Source organism: Anolis sagrei, chromosome 6, assembly GCF_037176765.1.
Source record: "Anolis sagrei isolate rAnoSag1 chromosome 6, rAnoSag1.mat, whole genome shotgun sequence".
NCBI lineage: Eukaryota > Metazoa > Chordata > Lepidosauria > Squamata > Dactyloidae > Anolis > Anolis sagrei.
Genome location: NC_090026.1, coordinates 5,552,323 through 5,579,339, shown reverse-complemented (window position 1 = coordinate 5,579,339; position 27,017 = coordinate 5,552,323). Strand labels below are relative to the sequence as shown.

The 27,017-nt window shown below is 42.7% G+C and overlaps 1 protein-coding gene across 3 annotated transcripts; it reads right to left on the bottom strand.

The window, feature by feature from the left end:
- Nucleotides 1–252: 252 nt before the first annotated feature.
- Nucleotides 253–25,075, bottom strand: WRAP53 (WD repeat containing antisense to TP53). 3 transcript variants are annotated; one of them, XM_060779848.2, is made up of 11 exons: nucleotides 25,028–25,075; nucleotides 19,755–20,192; nucleotides 19,167–19,265; nucleotides 17,812–17,920; nucleotides 15,694–15,782; nucleotides 13,156–13,246; nucleotides 12,746–12,878; nucleotides 7,015–7,223; nucleotides 5,159–5,262; nucleotides 2,456–2,599; nucleotides 253–751 (listed from the first exon to the last, which is right to left on the bottom strand). In XM_060779848.2, the coding sequence occupies exons 2-11, from the start codon at nucleotides 20,024–20,026 to the stop codon at nucleotides 559–561; spliced, it is 1,443 nt and encodes a 480-aa protein (XP_060635831.2). In that variant the 5' UTR covers nucleotides 20,027–20,192; nucleotides 25,028–25,075; the 3' UTR covers nucleotides 253–558. The 3 variants fall into 3 exon arrangements, with proteins under 3 accessions (XP_060635831.2, XP_067325805.1, XP_060635830.2); XM_067469704.1 differs by lacking the exon at nucleotides 25,028–25,075 and adding an exon at nucleotides 24,991–25,014; XM_060779847.2 differs by lacking the exon at nucleotides 25,028–25,075 and adding an exon at nucleotides 24,905–24,978.
- Nucleotides 25,076–27,017: the final 1,942 nt, after the last annotated feature.

Sequence of the window (27,017 nt, the reverse complement as noted above, 5' to 3'; positions counted from 1 at the left end):
AATAGGCTTCATTGTTAATAGGCCTGATTGTGAGGTAGGCCTCAGTATGAGAAGGCCTTGTGTGTGAAGCTCCAGCGTGAAGGCTGAACTTTATTTGTGTTATGGAAACCTTGTTTTTGTAAATAGTGCAACCATATTATTTTGCTATAAGCCTCCTATGGGAGAGATTTATTATTTACAGTATTTGTATACTGCTTTTCTCACCCTGAGGGGGACTCAAAGCGGTTAACATTGAAATAACATTGGTCTGTGTGTGTTTTTGGTCTTTTATTACTTTGAGCTACTGGTGCTGCTAGTAAGTTACTCTGCTGTACATTTATGAGGAGGGTCTTTTGAGGAATGTACATTTACGAGGAGGCCCACTCGCCCAACAAAATATATAGATATATTTTCACCCACCTTTGTCTTCAACAGTGTCACATTCCAAGAGAAAGGCAATGATGTCTGACTGCATCTCAAAGCACAAATGCAATTTCTCTTTGACCCAAGCACACTGCATGTGTCCATCACCAGGCCCCATTCAGACATACAAAAAGGAGATGAGGCAGAGTGGCCAAGTCAAGGGATGTCCTGAGAGGCTTCGGCCCCGATCCCAGGACCACACCACCAGAGTTGGAGGGAGTTATCCCCGGGATTTGTAAGGCGGCTGGTAAGGTGGTTATCTTGCTCTTCTTCGTCCCCACTATCCGAGAGACTGGGGAACTTGCGCTGGCCGGAGGAAGTTGCCAGCAGAGGAAGGCTGGGGTGGAGGCTGAGCAGAGAGTATGAAAGGTTACAATGGGAATCAAAGAAGGATCCCAAGGGATATCTAGACCAGGCATGGGCAAACTTCAGCCCTTTAGGTATTTTGGACTTCAACTCCCACAATTCATAATGGCCTACCTCACAATCAGGCCTACTAACAACAAGGCCTATTCTCCCACTGAGGCAATCTCTCACATAGAGAGGCTTCTCTGTCAGGTTTTACAATGTATTGTAATGTAATATAGCTGAGTCATGCACTGCTAATGGGCTTCTATTGGAAATGCTGAGTCATGCATTAACTGTATATAGAACTTCATTTGTAGAATGTGTTCTGGCCTAGTCCAGGTGATTGTGAATGATGTAATCCTGGGTCTGAGTTGAGTCAATGAGTTGGGAACCAATCGGTGATTGCTCTGTGTAAATGAATTGTATATAAGGAAGTCGTGTACAGTGTATATTTCTCCTTGTGCTGTGATGTTGTTCGTCAAAGGCTATATGTAATTAAAAGAACCTGTCTGCTAAGACAAGATATAACTGTATGCTGTGGTAAGTTTGTAATATCATCTAGACTAAGGGGAAAGACAATGGTAAAACTGACAATGGCCGGGCATGTGCTCAAGTGTCTGTAAAAGAGCCAATGGGATTTTGGCCTGCATCAATAGGAGCATAGTGTCTAGATCTAGGGAAGTCATGCTCCCCATGCTCTATTCCGCTTTGGTTAGACCACACCTAGACTATTGTGTCCAATTCTGGGCACCACAATTCAAGAGAGATCTTGACAAGCTGGAATGTGTCCAGAGGAGGGCGACTAAAATGATCAAGGGTCTGGAGAACAAGCCCTATGAGGAGCGGCTTAAGGAGCTGGGCATGTTTAGCCTGAAGAAGAGAAGGCTGAGAGGAGATAGGATAGCCATGGATAAATATGTGAGAGGAAGCCACAGGGAGGAGGGAGCAAGCTTGTTTTCTGCTTCCCTGGAGACTAGAACACAGAACAATGGCTTCAACCTACAAGAGAGGAGATTCTATCTGAATACGAGGAAGAACTTCCTGACTGTGAGAGCCGTTCAGCAGTGGAACTCTCTGCCCCAGAGTGTGGTGGAGGCTCCTTCTTTGGAAGCTTTTAAACAGGGGCTGGATGGCCATCTGTCAGGGGTGCTTTGAATGCAATATTCCTGCTTCTTGGCAGAATGGGGTTGGACTGGATGGCCCATGAGGTCTCTTCCAACTCTTTGATTCTATGATTCTATGAAAAGGTTCCAGTGTGGCTGCAGGCTGTGGGAGCAGTTGACTGAAAATGCTGTGCAGGAAGAAGCTACTGGAAAGCGCTGAAGTTGTGCAACTGATCTGCTGCTGAATTGTGAAGTTAATCTCAACATTCTCTCACACTGAGAGCTCTCTCAGACTGAGGCATTACTAAGCAACAGGCATGCCTGCTTATACTGAACTGCAGCTTCTCTGAGTCATTGCATCCTACCGGCTGTTAGGAATTGTGGGAGCTGAAGTCCAAAACACCTGGAGGGCTGAAGTTTGCCCTTAGCTTCTCGAACAAAGAGTGCTGGGGCCTCTTTTGAAACACTAACCATAGGGTTGCACTGGAACACCTAGAGATTCCTACAGGGAATACTAAGAGGAGATTCTATGGAACTGTCCACCACCCTCCTTCCCAAATCCAATAACAGTCAGAAGACATCTTGCCACAGACAATATGTACCTGACTCCATTGATGCAGTCTTGCAGGGCCTGGAATTGCAAAACAGGATGCAGCACAGGCTGAGGATCGCCGCTTGGAGGCTGAGTGGTGTCCCAAACAGAGACCAGCCCTTCGGTGTTCCCGCTCACCAAAAAGACCCCACTCCTGCAAAGGAAAGCATAGGAAAGTTTGCAAAATTGTCAACAGGGATCATGACAATCCATCACTTCCACAGCACATTAGGATAGTGTAATATAGCCTAGACTTTCTTGTATTGACTTTCTTGGCTGCTGTCAATGAAAAAATAAAAGCAATTTACTTTTGGGAAGATGTGGCAGGAAAAGGTCTCTACTATGAAGTCTAGAATGGCCAACAAGAACAACACTGGAGCCACTCTGACCAACCAACATTCAACAGCTGCAGAAAATACCAGGCCAGGGAGAGTTACTTTGGAATCTCCTGTCAGTTCCCAAGAAACGGGAGAAAGCAAAAACCATTCCCATGGCAACCTGCCAGAAGTACAGGCTGAGAGAAATGTGTGAGACTTTGTCTTGGTCAAAGCGATTGTAGTGGTGGAGACAGGGCTTGCAACAAAGACAGACTCGCTTTTCCCAGAGACTTAGTGATAAGGAGCGGAGAAGCAGGTGCGTCAGAAATGATGTTATGGGAGTGATTCAGGCTTTTAAAGTGGATTCTGCTGGTACAATCCTTATGAGAGCAATGCTGCATTCAGGTGTACTTGGAATTCATGTATTCAAGTTTTAAGCTGCTCTTCCTTCCAGTTCATGTGTGGCATAGTTTGCCTGCCTTAGATTCATGCTATCTTGTCTTTGGATATCTCTATGGATTGACTGGGTAGACTTTCTTTGAATTGATTTTTTGGACTCTCCACTTTCCTGGAAATAACCTTTTGAACTTTGCTTCTCTCTTTTGAATTTACTTGCTTTTTATATGCTTTCAATAGACTTTACTTATTGGGTTACTTGGACAGTGTGTGGTTTGTGGTGAAAAGAGGTTTCAGGGCCCTAGTGCAACACTTATACAGCAAAAATTATATGAAGCTTACATATATGTACATATGTGTATATGTGTGTGTATATATTTCTTGCTGTTTCTTTGTCAGTGTTGATGTGGAGATTGTTTGGTTTGCCTATTCTAGAACAGGCAACATATCACTGTCCTTCTTTAGGGGTCCCTTTCAAATCTATGATACTGTGTGTGTGTGTGTGTGTGTGTGAATCATATATATCTATCTATATCTATGGCTGGATGGCTCTTTGTCAGGAGGGCTTTGATTACATTTTCTTGCCCTCGTGAAGAGAGTTGGACTGGATGGCCTTAAGTATTTTTTTGTTGCTCATGGGGTTCTGTGTGGGAAGTTTGCCCCATTCTATCGTTGGTGGGGTTCAGAATGCTCTTTGATTGTAGATGAACTATAAATCCCAGTAACTACAAATCACAACTGCTAAGGTCTATTTCCCCCAAACTCCATCTTTGTTCATATTTGGACATATGGAATATTCATGCCAGGTTTCGTCCAGACCCATCGTTTCAGTCCACAGTGTTCTCTGGCTGTAAGTGAACTACAACTCCCAAACTTAAGGTCAATGCCCACCAAACCCTTCTACTGTTTTCTGTTGATTATGCGAGTCCTGTATGCTATGTTTGGTTCAATTCCATCATTGGTGGAGTTCAGAATGCTCTTTGATTGTAGGTGAACTATAAATCCCAGCAACTACAACTCCCAAATGACAAAATCATTTTTTTTTGAGTGATGGACACTCCTTGGGTTAGTAGGTGTCTTGTGTCCAAATCTGGTGTCAATTCATCCAGTGGTTTTTGAGTTATGTTAATCCCACAAACGAACATTACGTTTTTATTTATATAAATACTAGCTGACCGCTGCCACACGTTGCTGTGGCACAGTGTGTGTATATGTGTTTTGTGTGTGTGTATATATGTGTGTGTGTGTGTGTGTATTTGTCTATATGTGTATATACAGGTGTTTGTGTTTATATATATGTGGTTTTGCACATGCGTTGTAATGTATTTTTTAATTATTTTGGCTTTTAAAGTCCCTTCAGCTGTGTTTTTCAGTGTTTTGATGAGTGATGGTCACTCATTGGCCTGATATGTGTATTGTGTCCAAATCTGGTGTCAATTCGTCCAGTGGTTTTTGAATTCTGTTAATCCCACAAACGAATATTACATTTTTATTTATATAGATATATATGCGCTCCATGCAGTCATGCCGGCCACATGACCTTGGAGGTGTCTACGGACAACGCCGGCTCTTCGGCTTAGAAATGGAGATGAGCACTACACTCCAGAGTCAGACATGACTGGACTTAATGTCAGGGGACAACCTTTACTATATGACAGATATGTTGTGTTATATTCTATAATATATATATATATTGCATGAAACTCTTATAAGTAGTTGGTTTAACCCCCAGTAAATCTAAATTACCATGTTGCAAAAGGATGCATGTTTAAAGTGTGTAACCAAAATGAAAGGTTTGGAAAGCTCTGCTCTAATCTAATCATGGCCCTTGCGGCTTTCTGCTATGTTTTCCAGCTGCACCCGAAGATACTGGGAAAGGAAACTGGGATCTTCTGGGTGCAAAGCAGGGCCTTGGGATACTTTACAGCATTTATAGGCACCCAAAAAAGTCTAGTAGCTGCATGTATGTTAAGGGAGAGACAACAATTGTGTACACTCACGGATCCAAGTCAAAATACAGCCGCTGATTGGTGGCAACCTTCCGATCCACGGAGAAGAGGACCTGGCCGGGCTGACGAAGGTCCCAGCACAAGATCTCAGCATCCTGAAGAGGGAGAAAGAGAAGCAACAATATTAGATTGTGGTGATCCTCAACTCCTATGATGCACAACAGAAAAGTAATATGGTGTCTGTGGTATAAAATGGCAAAATAAAGCTTTGCTTTTTGGAATTTTAATTTTTTTTCAAGCTGTGGATAGTTGTATTCATGGATACAGAATCTTTGGAAACAAGGGGATATGTTGTATTTCATTTAGAAACATTTACATCCTGCCCTACATCCAAAGATCTCAATGTTTACAACATCTATTTAAAATAAGCACGGGCAAACTTTGGCCCTCCAGGCGTTTTGGACTACAACTCCCACAATCCCTAACAGCCTACTGGCTGTTAGGGATTGTGGGAGTTGAAGTCCAAAACACCGGGAGGGCCAAAGTTTGCCCGTGCCTGATTCAAAACAACAAATATCCATAACACTATGAAACACATTTTTTGTTCCTGGGCTATAAATGTCATTTTCTAATTGGTTCAATCATAAAAACATGGGAAAAGTCTGTCTATTTATCTAATCTAATCTAATCTAATCTAATCTTATCTTATCTAATCTAATCTAATCTATCTATCTAATCTATCTATCTAATCTATCTATCTAATCTATCTATCTATCTATCTATCTATCTATCTATCTAATCCATCTATCTAATCCATCTATCTAATCCATCTATCTAATCCATCTATCTAATCTATCTATCTATCTATCTATCTATCTATCCATCTATTTATTTATTTATTTGGGGTTCTTTTACCCCGCCCTTCTCACCCCGAAGGGGACTCAAAACTTTGTTTTGAAGGGACATCCTGCACATTTTGCTACAGTTTTTCCAACAGATATCTTACCAAGTCACAACAAATTTGGATAGTTTATGCCCTTGAGTTTGGGAGTTGTAGTTCACCTACATCCAGAGAGCACAGTGGACTCAAACAATGATGGATCTGGACCAAACTTGGCAAGAATACTCAATATGCCCAAATGTGAACTCTGGTGCAGTTCAGGGAAAATAGACCTTGACATTTGGGAGTTGTAGTTGATGGGATTGATAGTTCACCTACAGTCAAAGAGCATTCTGAACTCCATCAATGATGGAATTGAACCAAACTTGGCACACAGAACCCCCATGACCAACAGAATATCCTGGAAGGGTCTGGTGGGCATTGACCTTGAGTTTTGGAGTTGTAGTTCACCTACATTGAGAGAGCACTGTAGACTCAAACAATGATGGATCTGGACCAAACTTGGCACGAATACTCAATATGCCCAAATGTGAACACTGGTGGACTTTGGGGAAAATAGATCTTGACATTTGGGAGTTGTAGTTGCTGGGATTTATAGTTCATCTGCAATCAAAGAGCATTCTGAAAACCAAAAATTATAGAATTGGGCCAAATGTCCCACACATAATGTCCATGACCAACAGAAAATACTCTGTTTTCTGATGGTCTTTGGTGACCGCTGAGACCCCCTCACAACCCCCCGAGGGGTTCTGACCCCCAGGTTGTGAAACGCTGGGTTAGAACAATGTTAAGTAAGGCAACTATAAATACATAAGACCTTTGATATTGCCTGGGAAAGGAAGGTCTCACATCCAAAATAATAAACAGGCTTAAATCTGCTTAAACTTGATAAGATGACCCTAAAATTGAGGGCAAGGCATTCACCATATTAGCCAACCGCCTTCTAATTCTGCCCCTTATTTTTCTCGTTGCTCAGGCCATCTGCTTTTCTCCCATAGAGCCTTACCTTACGACCACCAGTAAATAAGTGGTTGCCGTCGGGGGAAAAGAGCGCATGAGTGATGCCCCCCTGGTGCCCCTGGAGCATAGCCAGCGCATGGCCTTCTTCCAAGGAATAGAGGCCCACCGTCTTGGCGTAGGATGTACAAGCGTACAGCGGCTGCGTTGGGCTGAAGGCGATGCAAGAAATGATGCCGCTCTGGCCTTGCTTCTTCACTAGGAAAGAGGCAACGGAATCAGGAACCCAAAGGCCAAAACATGGCCTTCTTTACAATTGCACCACAGGTGTCAAAAAAAATTTGGACAAAGGATGCCAGAACTTTTCATAGTTTCCCCCAAATAACATAATTTTCTCTCTTTTTAAATTATCAAGATATAAAAGGTTCTTATCAACACAACCCACTTTTATTTTTGCTACCAGTAGTCTCACTGAATGCTTTTTATTTCTCAAAGACTTCAAATGTTGTTGTGGTGTGGCTTCTGTTGGAAATAGAAACCCTCCAAGCCTCCACTATTTGTTTGTTCGTGTATATATCTGCTAATCTGTATGTTTTGTGTGTGTGTGTGTTTTGATTTGTCAGTTTGATTGTACTGAGCATGTTCACACTCAAGACCTCATTTTGTTAACAGTATGTTTTTGGACTTATGCAGGAACACTTTACTATATGTATTGTCGAAGACTTTCATGGCCGGAATCACTGGGTTGTAGGTTTTTCCGGGCTATATGGCCATGTTCTAGAGGCATTTTCTCCATTGAAATCCACAAGCATGTGGACAATTTCAACAGAATGGAAGAAACCATGAAAATGAACAAAATCTGGCTACCAGTATTAAAAAAACTCTAAAATTACAACAGCAAAACAACAGAGAGGAAACAACCAGGCACATCTTAACACCTCTCAACAAAAGATTCCCCCAGGCACTTCCAAGCCATTAAATGCCAATCAAGGTGGTCAGTTGAAACCTTCACTCCTCGCTCCAGCAGACAAAAGTCCTTTGACCCACCCTGGTCATTCCACAGATATATAAACCCATTTTCCTACTTCCAACAGATCCAACTAGAATCATAGAATCGAAGAGTTGGAAGAGACCTCATGGGCCATCCAGTCCAATCCCCTGCCAAGAAGCAGGAATATTGCATTCAAATCACCCCTGACAAATGGCCATCCAGCCTCTGCTTAAAAGCTTCCAAAGAAGGAGCCTCCACCACACTCCGGGGCAGAGAGTTCCACTGCTGAACGGCTCTCACAGTCAGGAAGTTCTTCCTAATGTTCAGATGGAATCTCCTCTCCTGTAGTTTGAAGCCATTGTTCCGCGTCCTAGTCTCCAAGGAAGCAGAAAACAAGCTTGCTCCCTCCTCCCCGTGGCTTCCTCTCACATATTTATCCATGGCTATCATATCTCCTCTCAGCCTTCTCTTCTTCAGGCTAAACATGCCCAGCTCCCCAAGCCGCTCCTCATAGGGCTTGTTCTCCAGACCCTTGATCATTTTAGTCGCCCTCCTCTGGACACATTCCAGCTTGTCAATATCTCTCTTGAATTGTGGTGCCCAGAATTGGACACAATATTCCAGATGTGGTCTAACCAAAGCGGAATAGAGGGGTAGCATTACTTCCTTAGATCTAGACACTATGCTCCTCTTGATGCAGGCCAAAATCCCATTGGCTTTTTTTGCCGCCTCATCACATTCCTGGCTCATGTTTAACTTGTTGTCCACGAGGACTCCGAGATCTTTTTCACACGTACTGCTCTTGAGCCAGGCATTGTCCCCCATTCTGTATCTTTGCATTTCGTTTTTTCTGCCAAAGTGGAGTATCTTGCACTTTGGCAGAAAAACTACCTCTGAGGATGCTTGCCATAGATGCAGGAGAAACGTCAGGAGAGAATTCCTCTAGAACATGGCCATATAACCCAAAAAACCCCACAACAACCCAGTGATCCCAGCCATGAAAGCCTTTGACAATACAGTTTACTATATGTTTGCTTTGAGAAGCAGTGAGTACAATTATACAGTTTGGACTTTCATAAGATGTATACTTAAAGATTTTGGACTATTGATTAAGAATGTTGCCCGAGAAACTACATCCTATCAGTAACTGAACTTTAATAAGAAATGAGCCTGTATATTGAATAAGATGTGTGTGAGTAAACAAGGTATGTTGTTTTTCAAAGAAGACTTTGTTTTTTTATTATTATCTCTGACCGCATATTTTTATCTAAGAAGTTTCAAGGGAGAATATTTGTTTTGGGCAACTGCAACTGCAATTTCAGCTTCAAAGAAATATTTTAAAACTCTGCTAGCCATATATGTTTTTGTGCAATGGCATGCCTTTGTTCCTGGCAGTTCAAAGACATGGTTTATCAGTTTAACAGCTGAGCTGCCTGTGAGTCATTACGTGAATGCTTGTGAACATTGACTTCTAGCAAGGGTCATGCCTTTCCCTGACTAGTGGTTTTCAAAAGGTGGTCTTCTGATGTTCATGGACTTTCACATTTGCCTAAAGCAGGGGTCTTCAAACTAAGACCCGGGGGCCAGATACGGCCCTCCAAGGTCATTTACCCAACCCTCGCTCAGAGTCTACCTAACTCTGAAATGACTTGAAAGCACACAACAACGTACTATCTCATCAGCCAAAAGCAGGCCCACACTACCCATTGAAATACTAATAAGTTTATATTTGGGTTGTTGTAGGTTTTTTCGGGCTATATAGAATCATAGAATCAAAGAGTTGGAAGAGACCTCATGGGCCATCCAGTCCAACCCCATTCTGCCAAGAAGCAGGAATATTGCATTCAGATCACCCCTGACAGATGGCCATCCAGCCTCTGCTTAAAAGCTTCCAAAGAAGGAGCCTCCACCACACTCTGGGGCAGAGAGTTCCACTGCTGAACGGCTCTCACAGTCAGGAAGTTCTGCCTAATGTTCAGATGGAATCTCCTCTCTTGTAGTTTGAAGCCATTGTTTCATTGTGTCCTAGTCTCCAAGGAAGCAGAAAACAAGCTTGCCCCCTCCTCCCTGTGGCTTCCTCTCACATATTTATACATGGCTATCATATCTCCTCTCAGCCTTCTCTTCTTCAGGCTAAACATGCCCAGTTCCCTAAGCCGCTCCTCATAGGGCTTGTTCTCCAGACCCTTGATCATTTTAGTCGCCCTCCTCTGGACACATTCCAGCTTGTCAATATCTCTCTTGAATTGTGGTGCCCAGAATTGGACACAATATTCCAGGTGTGGTCTAACCAAAGCGGAATAGAGGGGTAGCATGACTTCCCTAGATCTAGACACTAGGCTCCTCTTGATGCAGGCCAAAATCCCATTGGCTTTTTTTGCCGCCACATCACATTGTTGGCTCATGTTTAACTTGTTGTCCACGAGGACTCCAAGGGAGCAAGCTTGTTTTCTGCTTCCCTGGAGACTAGGACGCAATGGAACAATGGCTTCAAACTACAAGAGAGGAGATTCCATCTGAACATGAGGAAGAACTTCCTGACTGTGAGAGCCGTTCAGCAGTGGAACTCTCTGCCCCAGAGTGTGGTGGAGGCTCCTTCTTTGGAAGCTTTTAAGCAGAGGCTGGATGGCCATTTGTCAGGGGTGATTTGTATGCAATATTCCTGCTTCTTGGCAGAATGGGGTTGGACTGGATGGCCCAGGAGGTCTCTTCCAACTCTTTGATTCTATGATTCTATACAATATATTATATTATATTATTAGAATAGCACAGGAAACAAGGTGGAATTATTAGAATATTACATGTAATATAAATATATAATTATAATATCATATTATTATTATATTGGATTACATTATAATATTATAAATATTATATGTATATACAATATATTATATTATATTATATTATATTATTATATTATTAGCATAGCACAGGAGACAAGATGGAATTATTAGAATATTACATGTAATATAAATATATAATTATAATATCATATTATTATTATATTGGATTACATTATAATATTATAAATATTATATGTATATACAATATATTATATTATATTATATTATTATATTATTAGCATAGCACAGGAGACAAGATGGAATTATTAGAATATTACATGTAATATAAATATATAATTATAATATCATATTATTATTATTATTATTATTATTATATTGGATTACATTATAATATTAGGTAAAGATAGTCCCCTTGACATTAAGTCCAGTCATGTCTGACTCTGGGGTGTGGTGCTCATCTCCATTTCTAAGCCGAAGAGCCAGCGTTGTCCGTAGACACCTCCAAGGTCATGTGGCCGGCATGACTGCATGGAGCGCCGTTACCTGCCCGCCGGAGCGGTACCTATTGATCTACTCACATTTGCATGTTTTCGAACTGCTAGGTTGGCAGAAGCTAGGGCTGACAGCAGAAGCTCACGCCGCTCCCCGGAATCGAACCTGCGACCTTTCGATCAACAAGCTCAGCAGCTCAGTGCTTTAACCCACTGCGCCACCGGGGGCTCCTATTATAATATTATAATGTAATTATAATTATATTATGCAGCAACACCAGAAGCATTCCAAGTGGCCAGATACTGGTCAAAGGACATTTAATCAACTACCAAACTCATAAATTTTGTATTCTGTATTTTGTATTTTTGTATCTTGTCTGTTTGTTTGCTTTGTTCTGTTAGAAATGTAATATAAATGACTGGTTGCTGATGACTTGATAAATAAATAAATAAAAATAATATTATAAATATTATATCTATATATACAACATATTGTTATATTATATTATTAGAATAGCACAGGAGACAAGGTGGAATTATTAGAATTTTATATGTAATATAGATATATAATTATAATATCATATTATTATTATATTGGATTGCGTTATAATATTATAAATATTATATGTATATACAATATATTACATTATATTATATTATATTAGGATAGCACAGGAGACAAGGTGGAGTTATTAGAATATTACATGTAATATAAATATATAATTATAATATCATATTATTATTATACTGGATTACATTATAATATTATAAATATTATATGTATATACAATATATTATATTATATTATATTATATTATTAGAATAGCACAAGAGACAAGGTGGAAATATTACAATATTATATGTAATATAAATATATAATTATAATATCATATTATTATTATATTGGTTTAAATTATAATATTATAAATATTATATGTATATACAATATATTATGTTATATTATATTATATTATATTATTAGAATAGCACAGGAGACAAGGGGGAATTATTAGAATATTACATGTAATATAAATATATAATTATAATATCATATTATTATTATACTGGATTACATTATAATATTATAAATATTATATGTATATACAATATATTATATTATATTATTAGTATAACGCAGGAGACAAGCTGGAATTATTAGAATATTACATGTAATATAAATATATAATTATAATATCATATTATTATATTGGATTACATTATAATATTATAAATATTATATGTATATACAATATATTATATTATATTAGAATAGCACAGGAGACAAGGTGGAATTATTAGAATATTATATGTAATATAAATATATAATTATTATATCATATTATTATACTGGATTACATTATAATATTATAAATATTATATGTATATACAATATATTATATTATATTATTATTAGAATAGCACAATACAGTGGAATTACTCCCCAAAAACAGTAATATTCCTAAATTCTGACCCCAGTTGGGGTAGGCTCACCCAAAGTAGGCCTGTTCTCACACATCCGTCCGGGACGCGACGTGTTGAACACCCTCACGGTCTTGTTGAAGCCGCAGAACAGCCGAGAGCCATCCGGGGTGAAGGACAGGCAATGGGCAGCAGTCAGTTCGTCCTGGAGGAAGGTCAGCAGAAAACAGTTGGGATTAGAGAAGGAAACAGTCAGAAAACGTGGGAAAAGCAAGCTTGCTTCAGGATGGAAAGCACCCAGTGGGTAAACAGGACACCCTACATTTTCCTAGATCAGGCATGGGCCAAGTTGGGGCCTCCAAGTGTTTTGGACTTCAACTCCCACAATTCCTAACAGCCGGTAGGCTGTTAGGAATTGTGGGAGTTGAAGTCCAAAACACTTGGAGGGCCCAAGCTGGCCTGTGCCCGTCCTAGATACTCACCAGGTGGTTGTAAGGCCGGAAAGTCGCTTTGAGGTCACCATTAAAAGCATCCCATATGTGGATGGGGTTGTCCCGGCTGCTGCTGGCCACACTGGAGGGGCAGAAAAAGGAAGTATTTTCATTCACTGGACCAAATTTAGCACGGATACTCAAAATGCCCAAATGTAAACACTGATGGAGTTTGGGGGAAAGAGACTTGACATTTGGTTGTTGCTGGGATTTATAGTTCACCTACAATCAAAGAGTATTCTGAACTCCGCCAATGATGGAATTGAACTGCTACTTCATATCTATAATTTTACTACTGTTATGAATCGTAATGTAAATATCTGATATGCAGTATGCATCTTCATTCCCTGGACCAAGTTTGGCACAATTACGTGAACTTTGAATACTAGTGGGGTTGAGGAGGGTTGATTTTCTCATTTGGAAATAGTAGTTGCTGGGATTTATAGTTCACCCACAATCAAAGAGCATTCTGAACTCCACCAATGATTGAATTCAACCAAACTTGGCACTCAGAACTCCCATGACTAACAGAAAATACAGGAAGAGTTTGGTGGGCATTGACCTTGAGTTTGGGAGTTGTAGTTCACCTCCATCCAGAGAGCACTGTGGACTCAAACAGTGATCAATCTGGACCAAACTTGGTACAAATACTCAATATGTTCAAATGTGAACACTGGTGAAGTTTGGGGGAAATAGGCCTTGACATTTGGGAGTTGTAGTTGCTGAGATTTATAGTTCACTTACAATCAAAGAGCGTTCTGAACTCCACTAACAATTGAAATGAATTAATCTGGGCACACAGAACTCCCATGAACAACAGAAAATACTGGGAGGGTTTGGAGGGGAATTGGCCATAAGTTTTGGAGGTGTAGTTCACCTACATCCAGAGAACACTGAGGACTCAAACAATGGTACATCTGGGCCAAACCTAGCACTAATACTCAAATGCCCAAATGTGAATACTGGTGGAGTTTGAGGAAAATAGACCCCTCATAACCCCCTCCCAGGTAGTCCAACCCCCAGATTGAGAAACACTGTCTTAGTATATGCTTGCTTGCATGCTGGTTGCTTCTGTAGCGAGATCACCTGGGAAGGAATCCCACTGGAGCATTGCAGCACACCCAAATACCTGGGAGTCACTCTGGACTGTGCTCTTACCTACAAGAAGCACTGCCTGAACATCAAGCAAAAAGTGGGTGCCAGAAACAATATTATACGAAAGCTGACAGGCACAACCTGGGGATCACAACCAGACACAGTGAAGACATCTGCCCTTGCACTGTGCTACTCTGCTACTGAGTATGCATGCCCAGTGTGGAACACATCTCACCACACTAAAACAGTGGGACTTGGGGTTGTGTGTGTATGGGGTTTTTTTCTTTTCTTTTCTTTTTCCTTCTTTCTGACACTTTATGAATGTTTGTTTTTCTTTCCGACACTGTATGGATGTCCTTAACAAAAATGTGCACAATAAAAAGTATTTTTTTTAAAAAAAAGTGGATGTGGCTCTTAATGAGACATACCGCATTATCACAGGGTGTTTGCGCCCTACACCACTGGAGAAATTACCCTGCTTAGCCGGTATTGCACCACCTGACATCCGCCGGGAAGTAGCAGCCAATAGTGAAAGGACCAAGGCAGAGACATCTCCAGCTCATCCCCTGTTTGGGTATCAGCCAGCACGTCAATGACTTGAATCTAGAAATCGTTTTCTAAGATCTACAGAGACACTCGCTGGAACACCTCAGCAAGCGAGAGTCCAAAAGTGGCAGGCTCAAACCCAGAACCTCAACCAGTGGCTGAAACCAGATGAGAGACTCCCCCCTGGGCACACAGAAAACTGGGCGACTTGGAAGGCGCTGAACAGACTGCGCTCTGGCACCACGAGATGCAGAGCCAACCTTCAGAAATGGGGCCACAAAGTGGAATGCACCCTGAGCCCTGCCACATGCACCATGGAGGACCTTCTTGCAGCAACACCGGAAGCACTCCAAGTGGCCAGATACTCCTCAAACGACATTTAATCAACTACCAAACTCACAAATTTTGTATTTTGTCTGTTTTTTTGCTTTGTTCTGTTAGAAATGTAATATAATCGACTGGTTGCCCTGACACGATAAATACATTTTAAAAAATATATGCTGTCCTATCCCCTTAATATATGCCTTGGCTGAAAATAATGGGCAGGAAGAATGATGATGGAGGAAAATGCAGCAGAGTTGACAGATGCTCAGACTCCATTGTTTAGATCAGGCTCTTCAGAATAAATGGAAATCTTGTGACCCTTCTCATGTTACCGCACTGCAAATCCCAGAAGACCATTGCTTGCATATAACTGAGGGTGAAGGGTACTGGCAGCTCGAGTTCAATGACATCTGGATCGCCAGACAATTCTCATTCTCTGAGATAGTTTCCAGCTATAATTCCTCTCACTCTTCCCTGTCCTGGCTGCTCTCAATCTGGGGCATTTGAAGGCAAACAGGGGGGAAGACAGAGGAGTGAGGAGAAGGGGAAAAAAGAGGGATTTACAAACAAGTCTGTGGGTCGGAAGAGTTCATCAGCGGAAACCAGCAGTAGTCATACACGGTGTCGCCTTCCGCCATACGTAGCACTGGACTCTGTGGAGACGTAAACAGAGGAGAAAATCAAGGTTTGGGAAGAGAAAACTATCTTGTGGAGACTTGAAAATAAGCCCTGAAAAGAATCCTCAACATGAGCTACACTCAACTGTCTGTCTACATACACTTTCAAAGCAGAAACACAAGTATTTACTTATTTACAACATTAATATGCTGCCCTTCTCACCCCAAAGGGGGCTCAGAACGGCTTACAAGATATATATAAATATACACACACACACACACACACACACAATATATATATATATATATATATATATATATATATAATTAGCATAGTACAATATCTGTATTATATATTACTATATTGTATTATACCATTATATTATAATATCATTAGTAATATTACATGTAATATAAATATATAATTATAATATCATATTATTATTAGCATTATGTTGTATTACATTATAATATTATAAATATCATATGTATATTCAGTGCAAAAGAGAGCCCAAAGGTCTAAGGCTTGGAATCAAGTGATCTCCAATCTGGCAAATATTGTGATTTTGGAGTCATAGCCTCAGGACTTCCTTTACAGCCCAAATAGGAAGTACAGCGTCCCTAGGTCAGCCTAGGTAGCCCTGCTCCTTCTGGCAGCTCTATCCAGTCCATTTAACTTGTGAATTTTAGCCTGCATTTTATTGCTGAATTTTAGTCTGAATTTTACCTCTGTGCATTTTGCAAGTTTTCTGGGCTGTCTGGTCATGTTCCAGAAGCATTCTCTCCTGATGTTTCACCCATATCTATGGCAGGCATCCTCAGAGTTTGTGAGGTCTATTGCAAACTAGTTAAGTGGGGTTTGTATATCTGTGGAATGTCCAGGGTGGGAGAAATAATTCTTGTCTGCTTGAGGCAGGTGTGAATGTTACAATTGGCCATCTTGATTAGGATGGGGGAAAGAACTCTTGTCTGTTGGCGGCAAGTGTGAATGCTGCAACTGATAACCTTGATTTGCACTGAATAGCCTTGCAGTTTCAAAGCTTGGTTGGTTGCTCCCTGGGAGAATCCTTTGTTGGGAGGTGTTAGCTGGCCCTGATTGATTCATGTCTGGAATCCCCCTGCTTTTTGAGTGTTGCTCTTTATTTACTGTCCTGATTTTGCATATTATTTGAGAACACAGGAATGCTGGACTACTCTAACAACCACCATGTCAGACTACACAGAGAAGCCATTGAAATCCACAAGAAGCATGTGCACAATTTCAACAGAAAGGAGGAAACCATGAAAATGAACAAAATCTGGCTACAAGTGTTTAAAAAACTCTAAAATCAGGACAGTAAATAAAGAGCAACACTAAAAAAAATAAAAAACAGGGGAATTTCAGACAGGATACAATCATTGCCAGCTAACACCTCCCAGCAAAGGATTCTCCCAGGGCGCAACCAGCCAAGCTTTGAAGCTGCAAGGCTATTCAATGCAAATCAAGATTATCAGTTGCAGCATTCACACTTGCCGCCAACAGACAAGAGTTCTTTCCCCCATCCTAATCAAGATGGCCAATTGTAACATTCACACCTGCCTCAAGCAGACAAGAATTCCCAACAAAGGATTCTCCTAGGCAGAAAGCAGCCAGGCTTCGAAGATGCAAGGCCATTCAATGCTAATCAAAGTAGCCAATTGCAACGTTCACATTTACCTCAAGCAGACAAAAGTTCTTTCTCCCACCCTGGACATCATTCCACAGATATATAAACCTCGCTTGCCTAGTTTCCAACAGACCTCACAACCTCTGAGGATGCCTGCCACAGATGCAGGCGAAACGTCAGGAGATAATGCTTCTAGAACATGGCCAGACAGCCCATAAAGCTCACAGCAACCCAGTGATTCTGGCCATGAAAGCCTTTGATGACAGGATTCTGTTTTCTCTCTGTGTGTTAAGCATGTTGCACCCAGCCTCAAGCTGCAATGAGAGGCAGGAAATAAATTATTATTATTCCTGTTGTTGCTATTGTTATTTTCCCCTTTGTGCCCACTGTACACAAGGCCTGCATCCTCAACTTTGTACCATTTCAGCGACAGTCCCCCATTCCTCAGAATACAGCTCCGCCGGAAGGTTGTAAATCCGCAGCGTGTTGTCCGCACTGTTGGTGAGCAAACAAGTCCCATCAGGGGCCCTAAAAAGAGATGCATGGTGTAATGGAACTCTCCAGATGAACGAAGAGATCGTGTGGGTTCATACACAGAAATGCGGTCACGCAGGTAGGCGGGTCCCAAACTGTTTAGGGCTTTGTAGGTAAGAACCTGCACCTTGAATTGGGACCGGAAAATGAATGGCAGCCAGTGGAGCTCCTTAAACAGGAGGGTTGACCGCTCCCTGAAAGGAGCACCAGTTAACAACCTAGCCACCACCCGTTGGACCAACTGAAATTTCCGAGCTGTTTTCAAGGGCAGCCCCACATAGAGTGAATTACAGTAGTCCAATCTAGAGGTGACTAAGGCATGGACCACCCTGGCCAGATCCGCCTTCACGAGATATGGTCGCAGCTGGCGCATGAGTCTTAATTGTGCAAAGGCCACCGCCGACGCATGACCTTCAAGCGTAAGCGATGAGTCCAGGAGGACACCCAGACTGCGGACCTGTGATTTCAACAGGGTACTCATTTCCCTCCAGGCTGCTTCTAAGCTCCACCTCCCCTAGAAAATCCTAAAATGGCTGCTCCCAGGCATTTCATAAAATGGCTGCCAAAACAACTGGGCCTATTTCCTGAGCTTTACGCTGGCCTAAAAGGTAGGGAATTTATCACACATGGCATTAGCAACACCACCAATGAGATTCAGTGTCTGGTCCATCAGATTCATCACCCTTCATGGACCCTTCCATAGTAAGAACATAGTTTTCTAAGATCTACAGAGACACTTGCTGGAACACTTCAGCAAGCGAGAGTCCAAAAGTGGCAGGCTCAAGCCCAGAACCTCAATCAATGGCTGATACCCAATGAGAGACTCCCCCCTGGGCACACAGAAAACTGGGCAACTTGGAAGGCGCTGAACAGACTGCGCTCTGGCATCACGAGATGCAGAGCCAACCTTAAGAAATGGGGCCACAAAGTGGAATCCACAACATGCGAGTGTGGAGAAGAGCAAACCACTGATCACCTGCTGCAATGCACCCTGAGCCCTGCCAAATGCACCATGGAGGACCACCTTGCAGCAACACCAGAGGCACTCCAAGTGGCCAGATACTGGTCAAAGGACATTTAATCAACTACCAAGCTTGCAAACTTTGTGTTTTATCTGTTTGTTTGTTTTGTTAAAAATGTAATACAAATGTCTGGTTGCTCCTGACACAATAAATAAAATAAATAGCAAGAACAGGGAACAAGGTACAATTAGAACCCTCTATCCAGGCCACCTACTCACCATTTGCATCCCTTCAAGAAGTTTTCCGGCATGCGGCCGTACTCGGCCCAAGAGCCCGTCAGAAGTCTGGGAGGCTGGGAGAAGTCATATGCTGGAAGGCTAGGAGAGAAGCAAAAAGCAAATCACGTGCAAAGTGTTTACCTAAATCAGGCATAAGCAAACTTTGACTCTTCATGACTTCAATTCCCACCATTCCTAACAGCGATGCAGTCATGGGAGTTATAGTTTTGCAAGGCCTTTACCCTTCTTTGGCTGGTGCACCACCAAATGACAAATCTCAGCATTCCAAAGCAGTTCAAGTAATGTTAAAGTGTATTGAACTTACAGTGTAAACCAGGCATGAGCAAACTTTGGTCCTTCAGGTGTTTTGGACTTCAACTCCCACAATTCCTGGCCTCAGGACCCTTCCTTTTCCCCCTCAGCCGCTTAAGCGGCTGAGGGGGAAAAGGAAGGGGCCTGAGGCCAGGAATTGTGGGAGCTGAAGTCCAAAACACCTGGAGGGCCCAAGTTTGCCCATGCCTGGTGTAGATGTACTCTAATTTGAGCTGTTTCCATCGAGCAGACTACAAGAGAACATCCATAACTCACTAATATTCGCCTCTTTCTGTCGAAGGTTCATGTTCTTCCTTCTTCTCTTCCTCTGGTCCTTGCTCTGAAGGCTGCTTAACATCTTCCAACTGGGGCTCTCCTCCTGAGAGGTCAGTTCCAGAAAACATCTCAGCCGAACCCTCTTCATTTCCTGGATCTCCAATCTGCATTGGCACGGTTGGAAATGGTCCCACATCTCCATCTGGTTCCACACCTGATGGCGGGTCCGTATTGACTACATCCGGATTGTCAGAAGACGGTTGAGTCTCCATCGCACAAGACTTCCAGGATCCAAACCCAAACTCTAAGAGGCAGGACTGGGATATTTATTGTCCAAGTCCAAGACAGGTTTCCCACCAGAGCTTGAAGAGGAGACAGCATCAGGTGCTTCATGCATCCCTGCATAGAAATGGAGAGTGCCAGGATGGAGTGATGTCCCTGCGGATCAAACAAAAGAAGCAAGAGAAGCTCAAATCCAATCCCTCTGGGTATCATCACAAAATTCAGTAGCAAGACCACCCCACCTTTTATTTATTTATTTATTTATTTATTTGCAGTATGGCTTTGAAAGGCATTAGATCACAGGAGCTGTCTTCATAGACCTGTCAGCAGCTTATGATACTGTGAACCACCGCCTCCTCCTGAGAAAAATGTATAATAATCACGAAGGACTACCATCTCACCTGCTTCATAGGAAACCTACTACAAAACAGGAGCTTTTTTGTTGAGTTCCAGAGCCAGAGAAGCAGATGAAGGAAACAGAAGAACGGCCTGCCTCAGGGGAGCGTGCTTGCTCCATCCATGTTCAACATCGACACAAATGAACAGCCACTGCCAGAAGGGACAGAGAGGTTCATCTATGCTGACGATTGTGCCACCACCGCTCAAGCAGGGAGCTTTGGGATGGTAGAACAGAAGCTCTCCGAAGCTCTAGGTGCCCTTACTGCCTATTACAGGGAAAACCAGCTGATACCTAACCCATGTAAAACACAGACATGTGCTTTTCATCTCAAGAACAGACAAGCATCCCGGGCTCTGAGGATTACCTGGGAAGGAATCCCACTGGAGCATTGCAGCGCACCCAAATACCTGGGAGTCCCTCTGGACCGTGCTCTTAGCTACAAGAAGCACCGCCTGAACATCAAGCAAAAAGTGGGTGCTAGAAACAATATCATACGAAAGCTGACTGGCACAACCTGGGGATCACAACCAGACACAGTGAAGACATCTGCCCTTGCGCTATGCTACTCTGCTGCTGAGTATGCATGCCCAGTGTGGAACACATCTCACTAAAACAGTGGATGTGGCTCTTAATGAGACATGCCGCATTATCACGGGGTGTCTGCGTCCTACACCACTGGAGAAATTACACTGCTTAGCCGGTATGGCACCACCTGACATCCGCCGGGAAGTTGCAGCCATTACTGAAAGGACCAAGGCAGAGACATCTCCAGCTCATCCCCTGTTTGGGTATCAGCCAGCACGTCAACGACTTAAATCCAGACATAGTTTTCTAAGATCTACAGTGACACTCGCTGGAACACCTGAGCAAGCGAGAGTCCAAAAGTGGCAGGCTCAAACAAAACACAAAGTTTCCAAGCTTGGTAGTTGATTAAATGTCCTTTGACCAGTATCTGGCCACTTGGAGTTCCTCTGGTGTTGCTTCAAGAAGGTCCTCCATTGTGCATGTGGCAGGGCTCAGGTTGCATTGCAGCAGGTGGTCAGTGGTTTGCTCTTCTCCGCACTCACAAGTCGTGGATTCCACTTTGTAGCCCCATTTCTTAAGGTTGGCTCTGCATCTCGTGGTGCCAGAGCGCAGTCTGTTCAGCGCCTTCCAAGTCGCCCAGTCTTCTGTGTGCCCAGGGGGGAGTCTCTCATTTGGTATCAGCCATTGGTTGAGGTTCTGGGTTTGAGCCTGCCACTTTTGGACTCTCGCTTGCTGAGGTGTTCCAGCGAGTGTCTCTGTAGATCTTAGAAAACTATTTCTGGATTTAAGTTGTTGACGTGCTGGCTGATACCCAAACAGGGGATGAGCTGGAGATGTCACTGCCTTGTCCTTTCACTATTGGTTGCTTCTTCCCGGCAGATGTCAGGTGGTGCAATACCTGCTAGAGAGTGTAATTTCTCCCGTGGTGTAGGGCGCAGACACCCCGGGATAATGTGGCATGTCTCATTAAGAGCCACATCCACTGTTTTAGCGTGGTGAGATGTGTTCCACACTGGGCATGCATACTCAGCAGCAGAGTAGCACAGCGCAAGGGCAGATATCTTCACTGTATCTGGCTGTGATTCCCAGGTTATGCCATTCAGCTTTCGTATGATATCACCCACTTTTTGCTTGATATTCAAGCAGTGCTTCTTGTAGGTCAGATAACTGTCCAGGGTAACTCCCAGGATTCCTTCCCAGGTCCATCGTTAAATACCAGAAAGGATGTCATGTAAATAAGGGCAAGGTTGTTTTATGCTGCTCCAGGGTCTAGGACACAAATTAGTGGATTCAAGTTACAAGAGAACAAGTTGTGCCTAAATATTAGAAAGGATTCCCTCATAATAATGTCTCATTAAGAGCCACATCTACTGTTTTAGCGTGGTGAGATGTGTTCCACACCGGGCATGCATACTCAGCAGCAGAGTAGCATGTGATAATAACGCTTAACGATTTTTAATCTACTGTTCTATTCATTGTTTTATATTATCATTATTATTATTATTATTAACTTTATTTATACCCCGCTAACATCTCCTGAAGGACTCAATGTGGCTTACAAAGGCCAAGGCCGCCAACAAAACAACAACATAACAATACAGCAGTAAAACTCATAAAGCAAACAATAAACATCAAGCAAAAATAAACACTAAAAACAATGACACCATGATGCATTTAAAACCTAAGGCCGGGCCAATGTAATGAACAAAATTTAAAAGTGCTGGATATGACAGGTGAAATGTAGAGGTTTTGGAGGTAGGTGCAATGTGCAGACAATCCTAAATCTCTAACAAAGTGCATTTGGGACATGATGCCAGGAGTTTCCTATTCTGGAAAGGCACACTGGAACAGCCAAATCTTCAGGCTCTTCCTAAAGACTGCCAACTTTGGGGCTTGTCTGATGTCCTTGGGGAGAGAGTTCCAGAGTCGGGGGGCCACCAGAGAAGGCCCTGTCCCTCGTCCCCACCAAACGCGCTTGCGACGCAGGTGGGATTGTGAGCAGGGACTCTCCAGATGATCGAAGGGATCATGTGGGTTCATATATGGAGATGCGGTCATGCAGGTAGTCGGGTCCCAAACCATTTAGGGCTTTGTAGGTGAGCACCTGCACCTTGAATTGAATTGCTGTTATTTGTTATATTTGGGGCATCGAATTGTTGCCAGTATAAGACGCTCTGAGTCCCTGTCCCCCCACAGGGGTTTTTGAAGAGGGGGGTAAAAATGTAGTAAATAAATAATAAAATAATAAATATTTTTCTATGACTCTCTAGGCCACAGATGGGGTACAATAGTGAAAACATAACATCATTTTAATGCATATATTAAAATACAAGCATAAGATGAAAACACATTAAAACCATAAGATATATACACATTGGTTAGACTTAAGAGCGACACTGTCATGAATGACTTTTCAATAACTTTGAAGCATAGGTTCTTTTTATTGCAATTTCCAGTGTGAGAAGATATATCAGATTATAGAAAACATTTAGACAAAGAATTACATTGGACATACAGACATACAGATTCTATGCAACTACATTGGATTCACAATTACATTGGTTAACAAACAAACATAGGAGAATTACATTTTCACTCAGCATTCACACACATGTACATGCATTCATCCACATGCATCCAAATATTACCATATCATTTTCTCCCTCCTTGGAGAAGCACCTCTTAGGCCAGACCCTGCTTTCCTGCAGCCTACCTTAGGGAAGGCTGAGCGAAGGAAGATAGATGCTTTTGAGTTGTGGTGTTGGAGGAAAGTTCTGAGAGTGCCTTGGACTGCGAGAAGATCCAACCAGTCCATCCTCCAGGAAATAAAGCCCAACTGCACATTGGAGGGAAGGAGACTCGAGACAAAGTTGAAGTACTTTGGCCACATCATGAGGAGACAGCAAAGCCTAGAGAAGACAATTATGCTGGGGAAAGTGGAAGGCAAAAGGAAGAGGGGCCGACCAAGGGCAAGATGGATGGATGGCATCCTTGAAGTGACCGGACTGACCTTGCAGGAGCTGGGGGTGGTGACGGCCGACAGGGAGCTCTGGCGTGGGCTGGTCCATGAGGTCACGAAGAGTCGGAGACGACTGAACGAATGAACAACAACAAACCAACGCATAGTTCCATAACTTCAAACGCTGAGATGCCAAAACTTCTTTCCCTAAGAACAGTGCCAAGGACCAGACCTCTGTTTTCCATACAGCAGAACTTGACTCCCTGCATAAAATCTAAGACTCCAAAAGGGCACTTCTTCCTCTTCCCTTGAGAAAGAAGCCCCAAAATGTCCAGAATCATGCTTTCCCATAGCATATCTGGCACTCTCTGAATACACCACCTCTGTCCTTCCCATGGAGCAGAGCATGGCGGGTGGATCAGACTCCTCGGTCTGTCACGATTTGAGCATTATTAGCCTGAGTCTTTTATAGGAAAATTCTGTTGATGTAGTCCCAAAGTTGTAAATTAATGATAGACGTCTTCCATCCTGGATCCATCTCAGTGTTGATCTTCTTGATTGGTGTTAACAAACACAAGGCTTAGTGTTGATCTTACACAAGACTTCCTTCTTAACATAAGGCATGTTGCAAACATTTCCTTTATCACTGTCCCAGTTCTTATCAGGGTTTCTCATTAGCAAGTCCAGCAAGCAGGTAGTTAGTCATTGCAGGCCTTAATATTATACTGGTGTTTCCAAAATTATTAGCTCTATCCATACATCCTTCCATTCATTCCCACACATCATTTTAAATTCACATTTATCAAATTTGCACACTGAATTTCTTATTACAACACAAGACTCCTCATTTTTCTCTTTTACAAGAAAGCAAACTAAGATGGATCCCTCTCTAAGTTCTACGCAATAGCAATGAGGGCCCCAATTAGAATATCAACGATATCAGTTAATAATGCCAAACAATAATGCAGATACTGTAATTAATACCTTTCTACATGCGGATTCCCTGGAGCAGTTCCTTTTATCTGCTCCAGAGAATGCAGAGAAGAGGGAAAAGTGTCCCCAAAACTTACAATCTCTCTGCTTAGCAAGATCAAAACACAAACTCACGTGGGGACTGTGGAGGCCGCCATGACACCCCTGGCTCCGCCCACTTTTCCTCCCGGCTGGCTCACCCAGATCTCGCGGGAGCCAGGCGAAAGGGCGTAGAGCTCTCGCGAGACCTCACTCCTTAAAGGGCAACAGGAACTAGAAAACACACCCACGTGGATGCATCTGGGAGTAATGCAGTTTGGCACTACTTCAACTACTATGGCTCAATGCTATGGAATTTTAGGTTCTACACTAAAGAGAACCAAATGACAGTGCTCAGGACTAAATAGCATTGCACCATGGCAGCTAAAGTGGGATCAAAGTGCATTAAATCTGCAGTGTAGATTAGCCCTGAGCTCTAAACACTAGGGCTCCATCCATGCTGCCATATCTATTATCTCTGCAGTGGGTTAAAGCACTGAGCTGCTGACCGAAAGGGAATCCAGGGAGTGGATTCCAGGGAGTGGGGTAAGCTCCTGCTGTCAGCCCCAGCTTCTGCCAAACTAGCAGTTCAAAAACATGCAATGCGAGTAGATCAATAGGTACTTCTCCGGCGGGAAGGTAACTGTGTTCCATGCAGTCATGCCAGCCACGTGACCTTGGAGTTATCTACAGACAACGCCGGCTCAGCTTAGAAATGGAGATGAGCACCACACCTCAGAGTCAGACACAATGTCAGGGGAAAACCTTTACCTTTCTATCTATATCTATCTCTTCTATCTATCTATATACACATCTTCTATATGCACAAATATATGTTGTTCATTTGTTCAGTCGTCTCCGACTCTTCCTGACCTCATGGACCAGCCCACGCCAGAGCTCCCTGTCGGCCGTCACCACCCCCAGCTCCTTCAAGGTCAGTCCAGTCACTTCAAGGATGCCATCCATCCATCTTGCCCTTGGTCGGCCCCTCTTCCTTTTGCCTTCCACTTTCCCCATCATCATTCCCTTCTCTAGGCTTTGCTGTCTCCTCATGATGTGGCCAAAGGACTTCAACTTTGTCTCTAGTCTCCTTCCCTCCAATGAGCAGTCAGGCTTTATTTCCTGGAGGATGGACTGGTTGGATCTTCTCGCAGTCCAAGGCACTCTCAGCACTTTCCTCCAACACCACAGCTCAAAAGCATCGATCTTCCTTCGCTCCGCCTTCCCTAAGGTCCAGCTCTCACATCCGTAGGTGACTACAGGGAAGACCATGGCTTGGACTAGGCAATGGATCTTGGTTGCCAGTCTGATGTCTCTACTCTTTACTATTTTATTGAGACTGGACCTTGCTCTCCTCCCAAGAAGGAAGCGTCTTCTGATTTCCTGGCCACAGTCTGCATCTGCAGTCATCTTTGCGCCTAGAAATACAAACCCTGTCACGGCCTCCACATTTTCTCCCACAATTTTCCAGTTGTCAATCATTCTTGTTGCCATAATCTTGGATTTTGGATGTTCAGCTGCAACCCAGCTTTTGCGCTTTCTTCTTTCACCTTGATTAGAAGGCTCCTCAAATATATACACACACACAAAACACATATATACAGACTGGAACACAGCAATGCGTGGCAGGGGATGGCTAGTATATATATCTGCCATGTAATGCAGTTAACCATATTATGAAATTGCATTATATAGTGGAGTGTAGATGGGGACCTGCATTGAATGGCATTATGAATCTGCATTGAATGGCATAATATGAGTCTGTACTGACCATACAATGCAGTTTCACACTGCATTACATGGCAATACAGATGGGTTCCAGCTTAACAGATTTTCCAAGAGCCATTGAGAGTTATAACAAGCCAAGGAAAGTCCATTTACATCACTAACCAACCCTGTAACTCATTTATATGCCAGCTTCTGGGGCCAAAACTAAGTACAACAGCACCCTTTGAACCTTGCTATGGATCCATCTTCCTTGTTGGGTTTCCAAGCGTATCCCCAAAATTAATAACTGACCAAAATTAATAGGTGCAAGGAGGGGGTGCCCATTGAAGGGGAACGCTTAGTTTTTAACTGGAGTCAG